The following is a 19,483-nucleotide window of genomic DNA, read 5'->3' on the forward strand; positions in this document are numbered from 1 at the left end:
AAGTGAGAAATAAAATTAGACCCACATGTATTGTATTGTACATCATTCATTTTGCCCACTCAGCATCTATTATTTTGGTAATAGAACTAGTGACTTTTTTCATGACCTTGGCTCTGAGAAGTTCTAGGTTAAAACTACCAATGGCTACACTAAGGAGTAGAACCTCAACTGTTCATTCATTCATTCCAACTGTGTGTACACTCTCAGTACCAAAGAGTACCAAAGAGTACCAAAGCACTTGGGCCAGGATGCTTAACCAAAGATTCATGAACCTGTACAGTTCCCAGGTGCAAATTCAATGTTTTTCCAAGTTGAGGATAAAAACTGAGAACAAGGTACAAAGCAAGAAAATTAAAAAGGGAAAGTATTCACGACGAGAAAATATTTGTACATGTACAGGAAAGGTGAAAGAGCATGATCCAATATATTAACAATCATTATGATTATAAGTAAAATTAAAACTATCCTACCTATGCATTTCTGTGATAAATGAATTTAGCTTAACTCTGCATCATTAGTTCATCATTTTTTTAAAAAAGATTTTTAGGTATCCCTTAGGAGTCCAAGAAAAAAATGGCTCCGCACAGGATGAATATTAAGCAAATCACAATAACCAAATAGCCACAGGGGAGATATGGAGGTAAAGGAAGGTAATAAGGAAGAAGCAACAATGGTAAATGGCTACAGGTATACCTTCCCTGAAGGCACAGATCACAGGCAGAAATTGGAGAAACACACAAATACCAGCATCTGAATCAAGCATATCACATTTAGAATTCAACAACCTGAGGTCAAAGCCAAGTTCTGCCCCTAGGCTTGATCTTGAGGAAGTTAATTAACTCTCTAAACTAATTTCTTTATCTGCAGAATGGTGATGACTATACTAGTCCCCATTCTCAGAGCTGTTTCACAACAGCTTCAGGCAACAATGGGCAGTTCCTGGCATGGTATCTTCCTGCAAACGTGAAATCACACATAAATATACACAAATACCTGTAGCATCCGGCACACTGGATTCACACGTCTACAGCAGTTTTTAAACTGCTAACATTCAACTAACATTCAAGAACCCAGAGGGCTTCATAGAAGACTGTAGGGCTCCACCCCAGAGTTTGATTTAGCACTTTTGGAGGCTCCACCCCCTCCATTTGATTTAGTATTTCTTGGGAAGACCCAATAACCTATAGTTCTAACAAGTTTGTGAGTGACGCTGATGCAACCTGAGGACTACACTCGGATAACTACTCTCCTAGACAGTGGTTTTCACCCTAGTTATGCAAGAAATAACCCGGAGAGCCAAGAAAACTAAACAGGCCAAGTCCCCACCTGGAGATTCTGATTAAATAGGGAGATGTGGATGGGACCCCCAGGATCTTTGTGGGTTTGTTTTTTTTTTCCTTCCAGTTTCTGTCTCTAATGATGCATAGGTTGATACCTATCTGGATAGGAAGCTTTGGTCCTGAATAACATAAACAGCAAAAACTGGCATGCTAATATGCAAAGCAGAAAGTGCCCGCGCCTCATGGGCCTCCTTTCTGACTGATGAGTGTAGCAGAGGACTTACCCCGACACTCTCCCGATGCCTGTGATAATGCCGCCTGCCGGGACCTCTTCATTCCCATACAGCTGGTAACCTGCAAACTGGGATAATTCCAGAAATGGAGACCTTCAGGGAAAAAAAGATATTATTTAAATTAAAGCCATTTTTTAAAAGACATATTTAAACAGATACACCAGGAAAAAGAAATTATTTTTTTTCCTTCATGGACCAGCATTATGCGTGTTGAAATCTACAAAAAGATTATTTAAGACAGAATTCAGTGCGAATACTTTGGGGATCTATATGGGCTAGCCCTACAACACAACTTGAGGAATTCATGTAAACAGATGTTGTACACATGTGTTTATGAACACAGAAAGAGAATGGCACCTAACACTTAAGAAGCTCTTACCAAGACCTTCAGAAATCTAACTCATTTATCCTCAGAGCTACCTTCTGAGGTTGATTTTATTATGTCCCCATTAATTGAGGAGGAAACTAAAACACAGAGATGAGGTTATTTGTCGAAGGTGACAAAACTAGTGAGTTAGAACCCAGCTAGGCCAATTATTACATGCATAGTTGGGTTTTAACAATTTGACCCCAGGATCTGGTTGTTAACCACTGCCAACTATTCTACCAATTACTTAAATGTGCAAGATAGGGCCTCCCCTGGTGGCGCAGAGGTTGAGCATTGGGCTGAAAAGCTGCCCGCAGCCTCTGGAGCCCCGGTTTGATCCCCAGCCGCAGGTGAAGGTCCCACATGGCGCACAGACCTCTCCTGCTGTGCCCGCTGCTCCCCTCAGCAGTGTGTTTCATCAGTCTGCCTGCTCTGTTGCTGGATCTGGCTCTGGTGAATTCTCTCACCCTCCCACGCTTCTGACTGTACCCAGTACTTGTATAAATAAATAAATAAATCTTAAAAAAAAAAAGTGCAAGATACATTAAGTGAAAAGAAGAAGGGTATAAAACACCATAGTATGATTTCATTTTTCTTTTAAAAATAGATGTCTAATACACATATGCATAAAAACTATCTAGAAGGGTAGATATAGCTGTTAATAGCATTTGTCTCCAGATTGGATGTGTGTATGTGCAAGTCATTATAGCTACTCTTCATTTCCTTCTCTCCCCACTCCATCCAATCCTTCAGAAAATCCTGGTATGTTAGCTCTGTCTGATCAATATTGCCAAAACTCAACACTGTCATCATCTCCATCACTGCAACCCTAGTCCAAGACATCACCACCACCTCATCTCCTTTGAATAACTGCAAAAGCCCTCTAACTGTGCTCAGCAATTCCACCCTTACTGCCCACATTTGCTTACAATACAGCAGATAGAAAAACCCTTTCAAACAAAAGACCATAACAGTCTCAATCAGATCCCGGGCTTCCCCTGGTGGCGCAGTGGTTGAGCGCTGGGCTGTGAAACTGCCCTCAGCCTCTGCAAGCCAGTCCGATCCCCGGCCCCCGGTGAGGGTCCCACATGGCGCAACAGACCTCTCCTGCCGCGCCCGCTGCTCCCCTCAGCAGTGTACTTCATCAGTCTGCCTGTTCTGCTCCCCACTCTGGCTCTGGTGAATTCTCTCACCCTCCCGCACTTCTGACTGTACCCAGTGCTTGTATAAATAAATAAATATATCTTAAAAAAAAAAGAAAAAGAATCAGATCCCATCTCCCACTGTTTACTCTGCTTTCACCACTTCTACTTCAACCACACTGGCCCCTGGTGCCTTGAGCATATCAGCCAATCTGGCACATTCCCACCTCAGGGACTTTGCATTAGCTATTCCTGCTGCTTACACCACACTTTCCCCAGATATATGCAGGATTATCTTTCTTAACTCCATCAAATTTTTGCTCAAAAGGCCATCTCAATGAGAGCCCCCCATCATCCCATTCTAAACTCACTGAACCCTCATCCTCTCCTCCCTTCCTCTAGTTTACCTTTCTTTTTCCTATAACACCTGTCACCTTCTAACATAATAAGTTTATGGTTTATTTTCAGTCTCTTCCTGCTACAATGTGAAACTCCAGTAGGGCAAGGGCCTTTGTTTTGTTGACTAATGGATAGTAACAGCACCTAGAACAATGCTTGATACATTATAGCCACTCAATAAATATCTATTGTTGAATCTTACAATAAGAAACAATTTCATGGGGACTCCCTAGTAGTGCAAGGGGTTAAGACGAAAACTATAAAGCAATTTGCAGCCATTGCAGCATGAGTTTGATCCCCAGCCAGGGAGGTGACCCACAGGGCACAGCAGACCTTTCCTGCCGCGCCCACTGCTCCCCTCAGCAGTGTATTTCAGTCAATCTGCCTGCTCTGTTCCCCACTCTGTCTGTGTGAATCCTCTCACACCACCCCCACACCTCTGGCCTGTATCCCAGTTCTTGTATGCATAAATAAATAAATCTTTTTAAAACATTTAAAATCATTCATTTAGGAAACTAAGAGGGCACCACAGAATAGAGAGCAGTCTGAGTTAACACTTGGATATATACTAACCCTGGGTCTAGAAGCCCGTCCACTCTTTGTCTGGGTAAGAGTTTGCCTCTTGACAAGTGAAGTGCTGTAGCTTTCTTACCACCTCCTATGGAAAAAAAACATGATTAGATTAGAGTGACAGGATAGAAGGTCTCCATTTAACATAAAGCCAGAAAAACATAAATTTTAGTCCAAAACAGGGTACTTCTAAAAAGTTTAATATATCCTGTGGAAAAAAAGGCTGACATTTCAGATGATTCACTAAATTTTCTAAAGTAAAGAAACAATTAAAAAAAATCATCTATCCCTGATCCCACAGTTTATAATACATTTTCTGAATTCACTAGTACTTACTTAGAGGAATAACAGTGCTACAGACACTGCTTCATCACCCCCACCTTTATTAAATACCTAATACAACTAATTAGCAGTGTGTTTGCACCATATGAAATTTGAAAATTCCTACCCTCATTTGCACCAGGTAAAAAGGCATTTTTTTTTAGAAATTAGTTCCATAAAAAACACAAGCAAAACTTATGTAAAGGTACCATTAATGACACCTAACTTTTTAAGTCTTCAAATGAAAGAGAGTTGAAATAGCAATTTTTTTTAAAAAGATTTTTCATTTATTTATACAAGAGCTGGGGTACAGGCCAGAGGCACAAGAGGGCAAGAGGATTTACAAGAGACAGAGCGGGGAACAGAACAGGCAGACAAGCTGAAACACACAGCTGAGGGGAGCAGCGGGCGAGACAGGAGAGGTCTGCCTTGCCACGTGGGTATATCCCTGGCCTTCCGGGAATCGAACCTGTGCTGCAGAGGCTGCGGACAGCTTCACAGAACTGTGCTCAACTCCCTGTGCCCTCAGGGAGGCCCTAAATAGCAATTTTTAAAGTTCATTTTTGTTAGCATCTTGGTTCAGAGATTATTGTGTTTCATAAAGTTGTTCCAGACAAAGAAAATTAAATTGCAATAAGTGAACAGTCCACTAAGGTAACCCAATGAGGCTGCTTGATGAAATAAGGGCAGCAAACCTCACCCAGCCAACCCAGGGGTGAGGATCTTGACAATATCTGTAAGTCTACTCTCAGCAAGCCAAGAGAAGAAATCAGAAACAGAGAGGTCAAATTATACCTTAATACATTTATTTTCACTGTTGTCCAAGAATTTCATCTTCCTATACTTTATACTACTTGAAATTTTCAGCTATTTAAGTAAAACTTTATTTTTTTAGGGGAGAAAGTAAATTCATATCTATTTCAAAAGAACTTCTCTAAGTACAACCTATTTCCAAATCAGGGTTCTTTGCCTGTATCTAAGGGGTTTAGTTTTGTTTTTTTCCCAAAGCAGTAGGTGGTACATTTTAAAGATTAAATCTGCCTTAAGTTTGCCAAATATATATATATCACACATCTAATCTTTTAAAATGAAAATTCTGGACTTACATGAGAGTATGAATTAAGTCAAATTGCTTTTTTATTTTCTCCAAACCAGAGAGAACTCCGAGTTCCCTAGTGTTCCCTAGTGAGGTGGGTCAGGATTAAGGGGACAATCTCATTTACTACACTGTATCTTTTCTAAGGTGTACATTTTGCTCACACTTGAACACCCTTGAAATCAGGAAGCATTTTACATTTATGGCATCTTTCAACCCATGTCACCAGGGGGCAGTCACGACACAGCTGTCAGCCTCTGCAAGCACAGCACAAGAGTCTTGCCACTTCAACTGTGCTAAGCTGGTTGTTGGAATGACATGCATGGAGCTTAACTGAGTTCCATTTTATAATGTCTTCCAAAACTACACAAGTCTGATCTTTAGGTCACTAAAAGACCTCTGTATCAACCACCAAAACCATCTGTGATATTTTCCATATTGATAAAGTTTTTGTCCAGCATTAAGACTTTTTTTTTAATCTAACAAAACATAACCCTTCAATTAATTTGTGCTAAATCCCTGATAATCAGGGAAATGCAAATTAAAACCACATAGAAATACCACCTTACACCAGTAAGAATGGCACATTTCAAAAAAACTAGCAACAACAAATGTTGGCGAGGATGTGGTGAAAAAGGAACTCTCCTACATTGCTGGTGGGAGTGCAAACTGGTCCAACCACTATGAAGAGCTGTCTGGAGGTTCCTCAGTCTACTAAAAATGGAGCTGCCATATGACCCAGCAATTCCACTACTAGGGATCTACCCAAAGGACACAAAAACACTGATTCAAAAGAACACCTGTACCCCTATGTTTATTGCAGCACTATTTACAATAGGTAAAACCTGGAAACAACCCAAGTGCCCAAAAATAGATGACTGGATCAAGAAGATGTGGCACATATACACAATGGAATAATATTCAGCAATCAAAAAAGATGAACTCATGCTATTCACAGCAATGTGGATGGAACTAGAAGGAATTATGCTCAGTGAAATAAGCCAGAAGGAAAAAGAAAAATATTGGATGGTTTCACTTACACCAGGAATATAGGGGAGCCCATTAAGACATTAGTGTAAACAAATAGTAACAGTACAAAACACAGCAAAGCAAAAACGGACAATTATAAATCAGAGACATCCTGCAGGGGAGGAGGAGGGAGAGGGATCAGAGGGAGGGAGGGAGGAGCACAGGGGACTGAGGTGATGGTGCACCGGTGCCTTGGGGAAGGAAACTCTATGGGGACTACATCTGAGGGGGTGGGGGGAAGCAAATATTGTTTAAAAATGAACAATGATATAAATTTTTTTAATTAATATTATTTTTAAAATAAAAAATAAACAATTAACTGTGTTAATCAAAGTACTTAGTTCTGGCTGTTACTCATAACACAGCAGGAGTAATCCTTTTTTCCCCTATAGAAATGACTAAAACCCTTCTCACATAATCCTACAAAGCTCCACAGTTACAGAAAGGGACATTAAAGACAGAGACAGTGGTCTAAAGAAACCTGAAACAAAGGTAGGAGACAGAAAGAAAAGACAAAAAGGAGGGCCAGAGTCAGCTAACTTTTGTCAGCCTTTTTATTTATCACAAGTCACAAATGAAGACTTCAGGGTGAGGGGGAAGGCTGGTTGGTGAAGAAGGATTGAGCAGGACTCTGGGGGAAGGAGGGGACAGAGACTGAAGAACAGGGCAAGATTGGCCTTCACAGTTTTGTCCAGAATTCATCCTGCTATGCCATGAAAATGAATATTACACAAACATAATTTAAAAGCAATATATAAAGGATTTTGGGAAAATAGAGATAAATATAGGAAAAAGAGAAAAATCGCCCATTAATAAAATCGCCTCTGAAGATACATTTTTGATATGTTTGGTACTTTAGCAATTCTGATCAGGCTCATCATAACTTTAACAGCCAAGTGTGTGTGTGTGTTGGTATGTTTTTGGTTTGGGGTATTTAGTGCATCTCACAACAGGCACTTTCTTCTGATTTTTCTGTGTGAATGCTCACAGGCTAGCTTAGCAATTCTACTGATCAAGAGCCTGGAATATTATTCCTGTTCTCATTTTCCCCCCTTGGGCCACTATAGAATTTTGAGATCCTAATTTTAAAATTCATAAAGCTTCCTAAATAATTTTCAGACAGGCAGAAAAGGTACTGTTTCAAGTTAACTGCTTTACCCTTATTTTTGAAGAGACCTTTAAAGTCATATCTTCTAAAGTAAATTATTGTATATATACCAATAGTGGCACAACAGAATATTATGTAAACATATAATATATAAGATATATATACTATACTATTTTACATTTCTTTCTAAGAAGCATTTTCTTTTTTTTTTTTTACTTCTAATACATTACCTTCCAAGCAAATCAATGTCTTTTATGTCTATAGCTTAAAAAAAAAAAAAAAGGAAATAATGACAATTTATTAAGTTGTCAGGAAATCTAATTTAATAACAATAAACCATATCGAAACTATTTCCAAGTTATATAACACAGCAGAAAAATATATAATAATGCAAAATTGAGTACATTGTATGAATATGACTAATCAAATGAAAATGTTTTAGTTGCTTTAGATGGAACAGTCATTTCAGTGTGATGATGTGGATGAAATAAAACCTTAGAAACAGTAGTTAAAAATTGATGAATTTGAATTATTTTCTTTCCCTCCCGGACCCCCCAATAGTGGCAATGCTACATGTAGAGGGAAAACTGGTCAAGAAATTAAAAAAAATCTACATACCAGCAATGCACCATCTTGAAGAGTCAAAAGCTTAGTGCTGCTAGTTTTTCCTAAAACCAATCGTTTCCATAAAGGGACATCTTAACTAAAAAACGTAAACTGTAAAATAAACACGTTTACCTAGTTTTATAGTCTGTGTTCGCTCATGGAGTTGATTTACTAGTGCTTTCATCTGTTCATAGTTTTCCTAAAACAAATAAAGAAAAAGATGGAGCATAATATTAGAAAGAGATTATCTTTTTGTTTTTATCAAAATAAGGGTTAAGGAGAACATCATTACGTGCCAACACTACATGGTCTCCACACTGAGCCGCATGTGACCTTCCACACAAGGCAAAAGAATTTACATCAGGTCAGCCCATCACTGTGCACGTGCCACCTCAGGTTTAACACTGGTAGAGCAGAAGGGTGGACTTTGGTTGACTGCTGAGTGAGTGAGGAAATACCAAGCAGTTCTGTTAGACAATTCTAACCTGAAACAAGTCACTAATTCCTTAAATCCAGCTATACTGCTTCCACGCAAAGTAGGACTGGAGGATGGAAACTTAACACATTAACTGTTTGGAAACCATTGAGACAGTGCATGCCAATCAGGCATACTTGACTGACCAGCCCTGCCAGATCCAGAGTGGGAGCTATTTACAGAAAGTGCACCTCACAGTGGGCACTTTCTTCTATGATTTTTCTGTGTGAATGCTCACAGGCTTGCTTAGCAATTCTACTGATCAGGAGCTTGTAATATTATTCCTGTTCTAGCTATTTACCTGGTAAATTGGAACTCAAAGGGAAGCATTGTCTCTCAGAAAAAAAATGTTTAACTTTGGTAAATACATTAGTGTCCTAAAACGTATGTGAAACATTTCAGTTGTCTGTATGTAAATTTTGCCAATTTTGATCATTGTTTGTTAATATTGTTAAGATAAAAATTGAACAAATTTCCTTATGTATTATGGTATTAGCTTTTATTTTTGCTTATTTCAAAGTCTGACATCTGCAGAAATTGTTTCTGAAGAAATTCATGGGAGAGGACCTCCCTGGTGGCACAGGGGTTAAAGTCTAAGTGCTATCAAGCTATCACCAGCCACTGCAGCAAGAGTTCAATCCCCAGCCAGGGAGCTAACCCACAAGGCACAGTAGACCTCTCCTGTCTTGCCCACTGCTCCCCTCAGCAGTGTATTTCAGTTGATCTGCCTATTCTGCTCCCCACTCTGTCTCTGGTGAATCTTCTCCCCCCTACCTCTGGCCTACACCCTAGTTTTCCATGCAAAAATAAATAAATAGGGCCTCCCCGGTGGCGCAGCGGTTGAACGCTGGGTTGCGAAGCTGCCGGCGACCTTTGCGGCGCCGGTTCGATCCCCGGCTGCTCCCCGGCCACCTGAGGAGGGTCCCACATGGCGCGCAGACCTCTCCTGCCGCCCGCTGCTCCCCTCAGCAGTGTACTTCGGTCCTTCTGCCTGCTCTGCTCCCCGCTCTGGCTCTGGTGAATTCTCGCACCCTCCCGCGCTTCTGACTGTACCCAGTGCATGTATAAACAAAGAAACAAACAAACAAACAAATAAATAAATAAAACATGCCTCTATAAAAAACAAACAATCATAAATAAATAAATAAATAAATAAATAAATAAATAAATCTTTTAAAAAAGAAAAGAAATTAACGGGAGAAAGACCTCAACTCATTCCACCCATCCGCCGCCGATCAGGAATCCCAAAATGGCGCTCTGAGAGCTGGCCGCAAGCCAGTAGCCGTGAAGCCAGGAGGCGAGCGATAGCGAGCCCCCCAAGGCCCACGTGTTTGGTTTTTATACCCAACCTGGCTGCCCAACTCCACCCTCAGGTCCCAGCCACCCTCCCTTGGTGGTGATGGGATTTGTCTTTCCCAATGTCTTTTTTTTTTTTTAAATAATAAATTTTATTTTTATATTCCCCCATACAATTGCAAATGCCCCATTCTGACCCCAATCCTTCCCCTCCCACCCCCTACCCCCCAAAAAGTGTCTCTGGTTCATAGTTTTTTGTTGATTTTGATTTTCACTTTCTTATATTCATTTTCCTGGTCCCTTATTTAAGTTTTCTAGATTCCTGCTATGAGTGAGACCATCCGGTATTTTTCTTTTTCTTTTTGGCTTATTTCGCTGAGCATGATCCCTTCCAGCGCCATCCATGTTGCTGCAAATTGCATGTGTTTATCTTTTTTGAATGCTGAGTAATATTCCATGGTATATATGTACCACATCTTCTTGATCCAGTCATCTATTTTTGGGCATTTGGGTTGTTTCCAAAGCTTAGCTTAGCTATTGTAAACAGTGCTGCTATAAACATAGGGGTGCAGGTGCTCTTTGGAATTGATGTTTCTGTGTCCTTTGGGTAAATACCTAGGAGTGGAATTGCTGGATCATATGGAAGCTCTATGTTTAGTAGGTCCAGAAATCTCCACACAGCTCTCCATAGTGGTTGGACCAGTTTGCACTCCCACCAACAGTGCAGAAGAGTTCCTTTTTCTCCACACCCTCGCCAACATTTGTTGTTGCTAGTTTTTTTAATATGTGCCATTCTCACTGGTGTGAGATGGTATCTCATGGTAGTTTTGATTTGCATTTCCCTGATGACAAGTGATGTTGAACATTTTTTCATATGTCTGTTGGCCATTTGCATTTCCTCTTCAGAGAAGTTTCTTTTTAGCTCTTCTGCCCATTTTTTGACTGGATTTTCTTTGTTGTTGCTGAGTCTCATCAGCTCTTTGCAGATTTTTGTGATCAGTCCTTTATCATTAGTGTTGTCTTTCCCAATGTCTTGATGGCTTTAGTCTGGAGTGGGGGTGGGGTCTCCACAACCTGTATGGGATTAGTTCAGGACATCATTTCCCCCTAACACTTGCGCCACCAGGGAGGCCCTGTTTCTTAAATCTTTTCTAAAATATAATTTTAGAATTATCTTAAAATATCCCCAAATATTTTTTTTGTCTTTAAACGTCCCACAAATTTTTCCCATGGTGTTAAAAGCATCCCCACAATGTCCATTAGCAAGTTCTTGCTTGCCTGTAAATCTACAAGTTAATGGGATTCTGGTATGCCATTCGTTTTTTGTTTCTCCCCCACCTCATCAAATTTTTCCTGAGCTCCTTTCCCCCATCCACATTCTATCTCCTGGGTCTTCTGCCAACTGTGCAAACCACTCCAACATTCAGAGCTGATGAGAAAACAGTTCATACACATGCAGAGATTTACCCAAACACAAAAGTAGAGTCACTGCAGCCAAAGACATTACCCAATTTAGAACAACATCAACCAAAGCTAAAGCTAATTGTATAAGCGATCTTTACCTTACCTAAGCCAGTTTCCCAGTTAAGAAACAAGGGAAACTGCCACTGCCAAGTGTTTCTGAAGCATATGTTGGTAAGAGAAGTGAAAGCAGGCAGTACAGATTACTGTTCTAACTCAAGAGACCAGGAAAACTGAGAAGAGAAAAAATGGACAATCTACAGGGGCCCAAAAAATAGAGTCTGTAGGTGCAATCTCCCATCCAAAGCAGGGTTTTACCTTTTCTTCCCTCCCCCACTTTTTAAGATTTATTTATTTATTTGTACAAGAACGGGGGTACAGGCCAGACACATGGGAGGGTGAGAGGACTCACCAGAGACAGAGTGGGGAACAGAACAGGCAGACTAGTGAAATACACTGCTGAGGGGAGCAGCGGGCGAGACAGGAGAGGTCTGCCGCGCCATGTGGGACCCTGGCCTGCCGGCTGGCCCACTCACCAAGACCAAAACAGTGCTGCAGAGGCTGCTGACAGCTTCACAGCATGGCGCTCAACTGCCTGCACCACCAGGGAGGCTCTCTTTTCTTCCGCTTTCATAGATTCGTTTGCATCAGAGTCTACTGCTTGTAGCCTGAGGGCCCAGGAGATAAGGAGGCAGTGAAATATTTTAACCCCAAAGAAACTAAGGAGACACACCCACTCTCTCTCCATACTATTATCATCTGTGGTATACACCAGCCCTGCAGTGAAAAGTCATAACTATCCCAAAGTCAACAGGTAATATAAGCAAAAAATTAGTATATTCAGATTTTTATTTCAAAGAACAACCCAGAAAAATGCAATTCAATGCAAAAGCCATAACCAAATGTATCTCTCATCTGCCAACTTCATGCCTGGGTCCTTTCCTATAACCCCCCCGCCCCTTTTTTTAAATTTTTTTTTTTAAGATTTATTTATTTATTTATTTATTTATTTATTCACACACTGGGTACAGTCAGAAGCGCGGGAGGGTGAGATAATTCACCAGAGCCAGAGCGGGGAGCAGAGCAGGCAGAAGGACCGAAGTACACTGCTAAGGGGAGCAGCGGGCACCATGTGGGACCCTCCTCTGGTGGCCGGGGAGCAGCCGGGGATCGAACCGGCACTGCAGAGGCTGCAGGCAGCTTCGCAACCCAGCGCTCAACCTCTGCACCACCAGGGAGGCCCTATAACCCCTTTTTTATTTTTTTTTTTTAAAGATTTATTTTATTAATTTTTGCACAAAAGAACTGGGGTATAGGCCAGAGGTACGGGGTGGGGGGGTGAGAAGATTCACCAGAAACAGAGTGGGAGCAGAACAGGCAGATCTACTGAAATACACCGCTGAGGGGAGCAGTGGGTGATAGGAGAGGTCTGCTGCACCATGTGGGTCAGCTCCCTGACCAGGGATTGAACTCATGTCGCAGTTGCTGGTGATAACTTGATAGAGCTGAGACTTTAACCCCTGTGCTACCAGGGAGGTCCTAAATCCCCCCTTTTAATTAATGGTATCCACTTAATTAAAGTGGTCCTCATATTTGCATTGTTGATAACAACCCCAGTGGGCTTGATGGCAGCCCACTATCCGCTTAAATGCCCTGTCCAAGTTATAAATTCAGTTATCTTATCGATTAACTCTATAATCTTAGTTTCCCAGGTATCCCTCCTCTTCCTCCTCCTAATTCTATAAACACTAACATCCATCATTTCCAGATGTTTCCAGTGTCACCTAACTCTAACCTCTTCCCTAAACAATCCATCTTTCCACCGCAGTGGCAATGAAGATTCTACCAAGTCCATAGGATCATGCCACTACTCTACTTAAATAACAATCTTAGAAGACAGCCTATAAAATGAAATCTTAACAGGGCTTCCACATGTAAGGCCCCATAATCAATCAATCATGAATTCCACCTCTGGCTATGACTTACATGCCCTCACACCCACCATACACTTTCATAACTCACAATACCTATGTTCTTATTAACTGCCTTGGTTTGTGCAGTCTTGCTTCATTTAACCTGATTATTCTTACCCCACCATCAAATCCAAATCACTCATTACTTCCTATTTGCAATTTTCTCTAAACTACCTTTTCAAGTTCTAGACATTACTTATCACACTTCACTATGGTTATCTGCTTTCTCATCCATCTTCCTCACAAAAATTTATGAGCTCCATTTCTACACATACCTATGAAATACCCTAGACCACAGTTCACCACTTAATGTTTCTGAATTACACATTCTCTCCTGACCCCAAGAAATGGAAAAACATTCTGTCTCAGTATATTGATTTTCATTCTGTTGTCTTGTTTACCCAAAGGCAAGAATACCTTCAACTGCCCTACAGTTATTTGCACAATTTAAGTGTTCTCTGAGTAAGCTTAGCAACCATGGGACACACTGAATTTTCCAGTTCTGATATTTCACAAGCTCCAAGTTGTTTCTTTGCTTGACCTTGTGAAACCTCCCAATTCCAAGAAAGTCCATTCAAAGGTACTGTGGGATATCATTTTCTATTAATATAAGCAATTATTTATCTAGCCTGGTAAGCACAACCCAGACTTAGCTGTGTTAGGCCAATGGCTCCCAAAGCCGGCTGCCATCAAGCCCACTGAGGTCGTTATTAACAATGCAAATACGAGGACCCCACTCCAGAGACTCAGAAGGTCAGGGATCAGGGGTGGGCTCAAAGCAGTCGTACACTCAACAAGTTCCCCAGGTGACAATTTGTTAAGCCAGGTTTTGAGAACCACTGATTTCAAAGCTTCGACGTACAGCACCAGTGCTATAAGTAAAGTAAAATGTTTTGCTTTGGACTTGCTTTCTTTTCAAACTTCTCACACTAGTGTGTCCCAAAATCATCCCGAGAAAATCTGAACAACCATCAGCTTCCGAGTCCAGCCAGCGCCTCGACCCCTCCTTCTGGCAGCGGGGGGACAGGATAAGGAGGAATCGGACTCGGGTCGAGCGCTCCAGCCCGGCCGCCAACCCAGCCTACCTGATAGACGGCAGATGCCGCGTCCGGCTGGGTGCCCAGGGTGGCCACCGCGTCCCCGTGATAGCAGCGCGGTCCGGGAGCAGCGGCGCGGGTGCACGGCCGCAGGGCCAGCCTCAGGGCGGTCCACATGGCAGTGGGCACAGGACAAGGGAGAAGAGCTAGAGAGCTGCTCGCGCGGGCCCACGCCAGCTTTTCCTCTCTGGGGCCCCGCCTCGGGCTGCAGCCTCGCCGCCGTCCTCGCAACCAAACCCTGCCTGATCCTCCCAAACTGCCAGGCCCGCCCTGCGCCGGCCCGTGCGCGCCACCCGCGATTGGCCTCGCCGGGCCCCACGCCCTCCCGGAGCAGCCAATAAGGGGCGGAGGCGCAGCCCCGCGAGACTCCGTCCCGCCGCGAGCGCAGGAGCGCCCGGGCCCGGGACAGCCCGACCCTGGGGACCGCCCGCCCCGCCGCCTGAGGGCCCGAGCTGGCGGCTGCGGCTGCGGTTGCTATTCGTTATAATCCGTATCAGTTCATTTTTAGTGTATTTTCTTCTTCTTTCTCTGCGAAGAGAGTATCCTGGGACTTCACAAACGTATTCTTCTATGCGAGCTGGAAACTGAGCAAGCACTAAGCTGCCACAAGAAATAAAACTCCTTGATGGGGGTGGGGAATCCTAATGTTATCTCATTTTAATAAAGGTAGTAATAAAGGAAATAACCCCTTAGAGGAGATACATATATATTTAAGAAATGGTTGAAAGGGGTTGGAAAAGGGTGCAGGCTTATATGAAGGGTGGTATTGGGCAGAGTGTCAGGGTCTGCAAGTGTGTCAACAAGAGGGCCGGCCCCACAGGCCTTTTTTCCCCTAAAGCAGGACCACAGTCTCCAGGGAGATGTCCAGGGCGGGAAAGAATGCGTTTAATGGCAGATTGTCAATTTTAAGCGGAGGCATTTTGTAGAATTGCTGGAGGGTGTGGAAAATCACACAGGCTTAAAAAAACAAAGCTGAAAGTGAAAAAATTAACTCCCAAGGAAAGTTTTACCAGAAAAGAACAGTTATAATAGTGCATTATGTGGGCCGGCCTCCCTGCTGGCCTAGGGGTTAAGGCTCAGTGCTAACATTAGGAAGGCCTGAGTTTGATCCCTGGTCAGGGAGCTAACCCACATTGGGAGAGCAGACCTCTCTTGTCTTGCCCGCTGTTCCCCTTACCGGTGTATTTCAATAAATCTACATGTTCTGCTCCCCACTCTTGTCTCTGGTGAATTCTTTCAACGCCCCCTCCCCCCCCCACACACACACCTCTGGCCTACACCCCATTTCTTCTACGCAAAAATAAAATCTTTAAAAAAAATAAATAGTACATTTTGTGGAACAACAGTGAATATAATGCTGAATCTGGATGAATACCGAATACGGACTAGCCCTGAATTGTGATTAACATACTGACAGTAAGTGGGAGGTAAGCAGAGAGAGCTGTAAGAAAGCTAAAATTGTTATGTACCATGACAAAATCAATGACAAGGTCTAACATTTCTAATAAGAATAGAATCAAGAAATACGAAATACCAAAGGCTTGCTTGAACTTTCCTAGCAAATTGACTTATGCCGTGTGTAATACTTAGAGATGTTAGCACAGTGCCTAGCATATTAAATGGTAGTTCCTGATTTTGAAAAAGGACAGGTTTTTAAAAATCTAAGCAGGGGAAAACGTGAGTTAAAAAAGTCAGAGTGAGTTTAGTACACAGAACTTCTATGCATATTAAGTCTTTCACCTTACTATGGTTGGCCCTAAATTTAGCTTTACATTACAAGAGAAAACAACACAAGGATTCACAAAGCCCATATTAAAAAAAAAAAAAAAATCAAGCCAGTTGAACAGCAGCCCAATTACCCCAGGCACTAAGGTCAAAGAAAATATCTCCTAAATAGTCTTGTAAGGATATTGTTCTCAGAAGGATATTGGATGATATATTAAAGTCTACATTATAGTAAAAGTAATTTCTTTTGGCTTTTGTGCTTTTTCATATAATGTCTAAAAAGAAGCTAACAAAACAATGCAACCCATTAATGGCTTTGATGGTTTGACAAATTTCAAGACAAAAATTTGGTCTATCTGGAGAAATGGCTAGACTATGTATCTTTAGGAAAATTTACACAAACACTTTTCTCAGCTAAATTTTATTACCAATTAAGAGTTTACCAAGTTGGGCCTACTGTAGGCCAGGGCTTAAAGTCTGGGAGCTATCAAGCTATAGCCAGCCCCTGTGGCATGAGTTCCATCCCTAACCAGAGAGCTAACCCATGCAGTTCAACAGACCACTCCTGTATCACCCACTGCTCCCCTCAGCAGTGAATCTCAATGGATCCATCTGTTCTGCTCCTCACTGTCTCTGGTAAATCATCTCACCCACCGCGCCTGTGGCTTACATCCCAGTTCTAGTATGCATAAATAAATAAATAAAATATTTTAAAGTAAATCTTTAAAAAAAAGGACTTTCCCACTATTGACTTCAGAAGTCTGTACAGGTATGTAATATATCCAGGAATAACTTTTTCCACTTGTCTCTGTACAGATAAAGTGGCAAGAAAAAAAGTAAAAGAGATTGGATTCATATAATTATAAATTCATTACATAAGCAGTAAATAAATAAAAGTGATTCTTCACATGTGCTAGGTGTGGAGGGAAAGTCTATCCTTTATTCTGTAATATCAAGAAAATACATTAACTGCATGCATGTAAGAAAAATGATTAATTTGTCCAGATATACTCTATTTCTAGGGATGGAAGAAACTAAGTGTAAAATGTAGTGGTAAAACTGACTACTTTTAGTTAATGAAATAATATATTTAGTCATCTGAAAAGAACACAAGAGAAGTAGTATAAAATAACCTTTATTTACGTAATCTATATTTATAGAACATAACTGCTTTCTTTAGAACAAGAAAATTTACAAATGACAGATACTGCTTTTTGTCTGACTTCTTTAAGCAAGATAGTATATACATGGTCACATCTATTTCAAATAAAATGGTGGTAAACAATGATCATTAACAGCAATTAGGCTTTTAAACCATCACACTAGCCACTTATTAAGAAATAAGTGTTCAGGAGAAAGTTCAAGAAAAAATAAAGACCTTTAATCATAGCTCCTTAAGAATTATAAAATACAAATTCTTCACAACATCTTTACATGAATTTACATGAATTCTTTAGATGAGTAAATCTTACCACCTTGTAAGGGAAATACACTGAGTAAGTTTCTCTTTTTCCTAGATTTTAAGAATATAACAGTAGGATAATTTACCTGGCTGGCTTGCTTCTCTAGTACAATGAATGCACAAAGATAAAATTATTCTTTATACAGTAAGAAGTTACATCTTCCACAAAATTAATTCATTACAGATAAACATGAGACATATGTTAGTAAAGTTAAAAAAATAAATATTACAGAGATGATAAAATAATGATTTGATTTGGCAATCTAACACCCCAACTAACATTAAGAGAAAGAAATACTGTCAGAATGATTTTTTTTAGTTTACAAAAGCAAGGAATAAAATAGCAATGTGATTTGCTACCATGATTTTGTGACATATTAATCATGAAATAAATGAATATCCAAGAGGATTTCCATTCACTTACAGATGCTCCTTTATGACTTTTAAAATATAAACTTCACTGTAAGGCAATGAATAAGAAATGCTCTAATATCAATTTTTAATAAATTAAGATCACTATTGTACTTGCTGACCCATATCCTATTTTATTAATGAGCTTGAAAAGCTGGCCACCATTTATTCAATATACAAAACAATTATCTAGACATCAAAATATCTTCCCAATCAAAATACTGGCAGTTTCATAATGTGATCAACACCATTTTGATTATCAGGCATAACATGTAAATTCAATGATAAATATCTCTTGATAAGAATATCAGCACCTTAAGGCAGGAAAAGTACTGTTTAATTTGGGGGTCAAACTGAAAGTCCACCCAATCATGTCTATCATTTTAAAAGTATTGGCTGTGGCTGATTTCACATTGAAATGAAAGAGGTGAGAAGTTGACACAGAAACCACCTGGCCCACAAACTCAAAAATATTTTGTAGAAAATGGTTCTGATTCCTGGTCTAATATATATTCTCAACCCAGGAAGTTTTTCAAATAAAACAATAAATCTGCTCTTTAAGAAGTTTAATTATAGAAACACCAAAGATTTGCTTGGATGGATAAAAGAAATTACATATATAAATCTCAAAATTAAAAACAATCCTTAAATTCATAATGATGATAATCACTGACTTTATTAATAAAGTCTTAACATTATTTTACTTTATTTTTAACATCAGAATTATGTTCTGTGCTTAAAGACCTAACTGTTCCCCAAGCAGAGCTTAATAGGGGTTGGAGGGGGAGGAACTATCAAGAAATTGGTTTTTAAAATAGGAATGTGTGTTTATAGGTAAAGGAGATTGCCTTTTTTCTGGAAATTTGCCTCATAATGAAGTTAGGATTCCCCCCCCCCAAACAAATCCTGAGATTATCCAAGAAATAAGAAAAGCAAAAAAATTCACAGTACAAAGTCAATGAATTAAACTATGAGAAAGAAATTTTCAAAACATATACACTATCCAAACAGTTATGTCACTTTAAATATCTTTAAAATTAAATAGGGAAAGGAGACAAGCAAATTTATTAATGCCTTCCTTACCCACAATCTGAGGGGTGAAAATAACTAAAACTGACTATCCTTTTAAATTAAAAATTTAAAAATAAATAAACTTTTTGATGTTTTATCTTTATAAATAATAAGTTTAAATACCTGTTCTTCAATTAGGACTAATATTACATGTACATGAAATAGAAAAATACGTATTTTTTCAGTCAGCAAATAGTTGATAATAGAAAAGCTTTTAACATTTACCATACTAAAGTGAAGTTTCACAATTTGCTTACATATATTTAGAGGCAACTGAAAAGGCCTTCACCATCAAAAAAAA

General features: G+C 40.3%; 1 protein-coding gene across 2 annotated transcripts in view; it reads right to left on the reverse strand.

The window, feature by feature from the left end:
- MCCC2 (methylcrotonyl-CoA carboxylase subunit 2) overlaps nt 1-14,630 on the reverse strand; it is a gene marked incomplete at both ends in the record, with an annotated part of 51,390 nt that extends 36,760 nt beyond the window's left edge. For both annotated transcript variants that reach the window (XM_084233818.1, XM_084233817.1), the window contains 4 exons: nt 1,565-1,666; nt 4,055-4,139; nt 8,344-8,410; nt 14,502-14,630. In XM_084233818.1, coding sequence (XP_084089944.1) covers nt 1,565-1,666; nt 4,055-4,139; nt 8,344-8,410; nt 14,502-14,630 — 383 coding nt within the window. The remainder of the gene's footprint in view (nt 1-1,564; nt 1,667-4,054; nt 4,140-8,343; nt 8,411-14,501) is intronic.
- Nucleotides 14,631-19,483: the final 4,853 nt, after the last annotated feature.

The sequence above is a fragment of the Talpa europaea genome (assembly GCF_964194135.1).
Source record: "Talpa europaea genome assembly, chromosome: 5".
Taxonomy (NCBI): domain Eukaryota; kingdom Metazoa; phylum Chordata; class Mammalia; order Eulipotyphla; family Talpidae; genus Talpa; species Talpa europaea.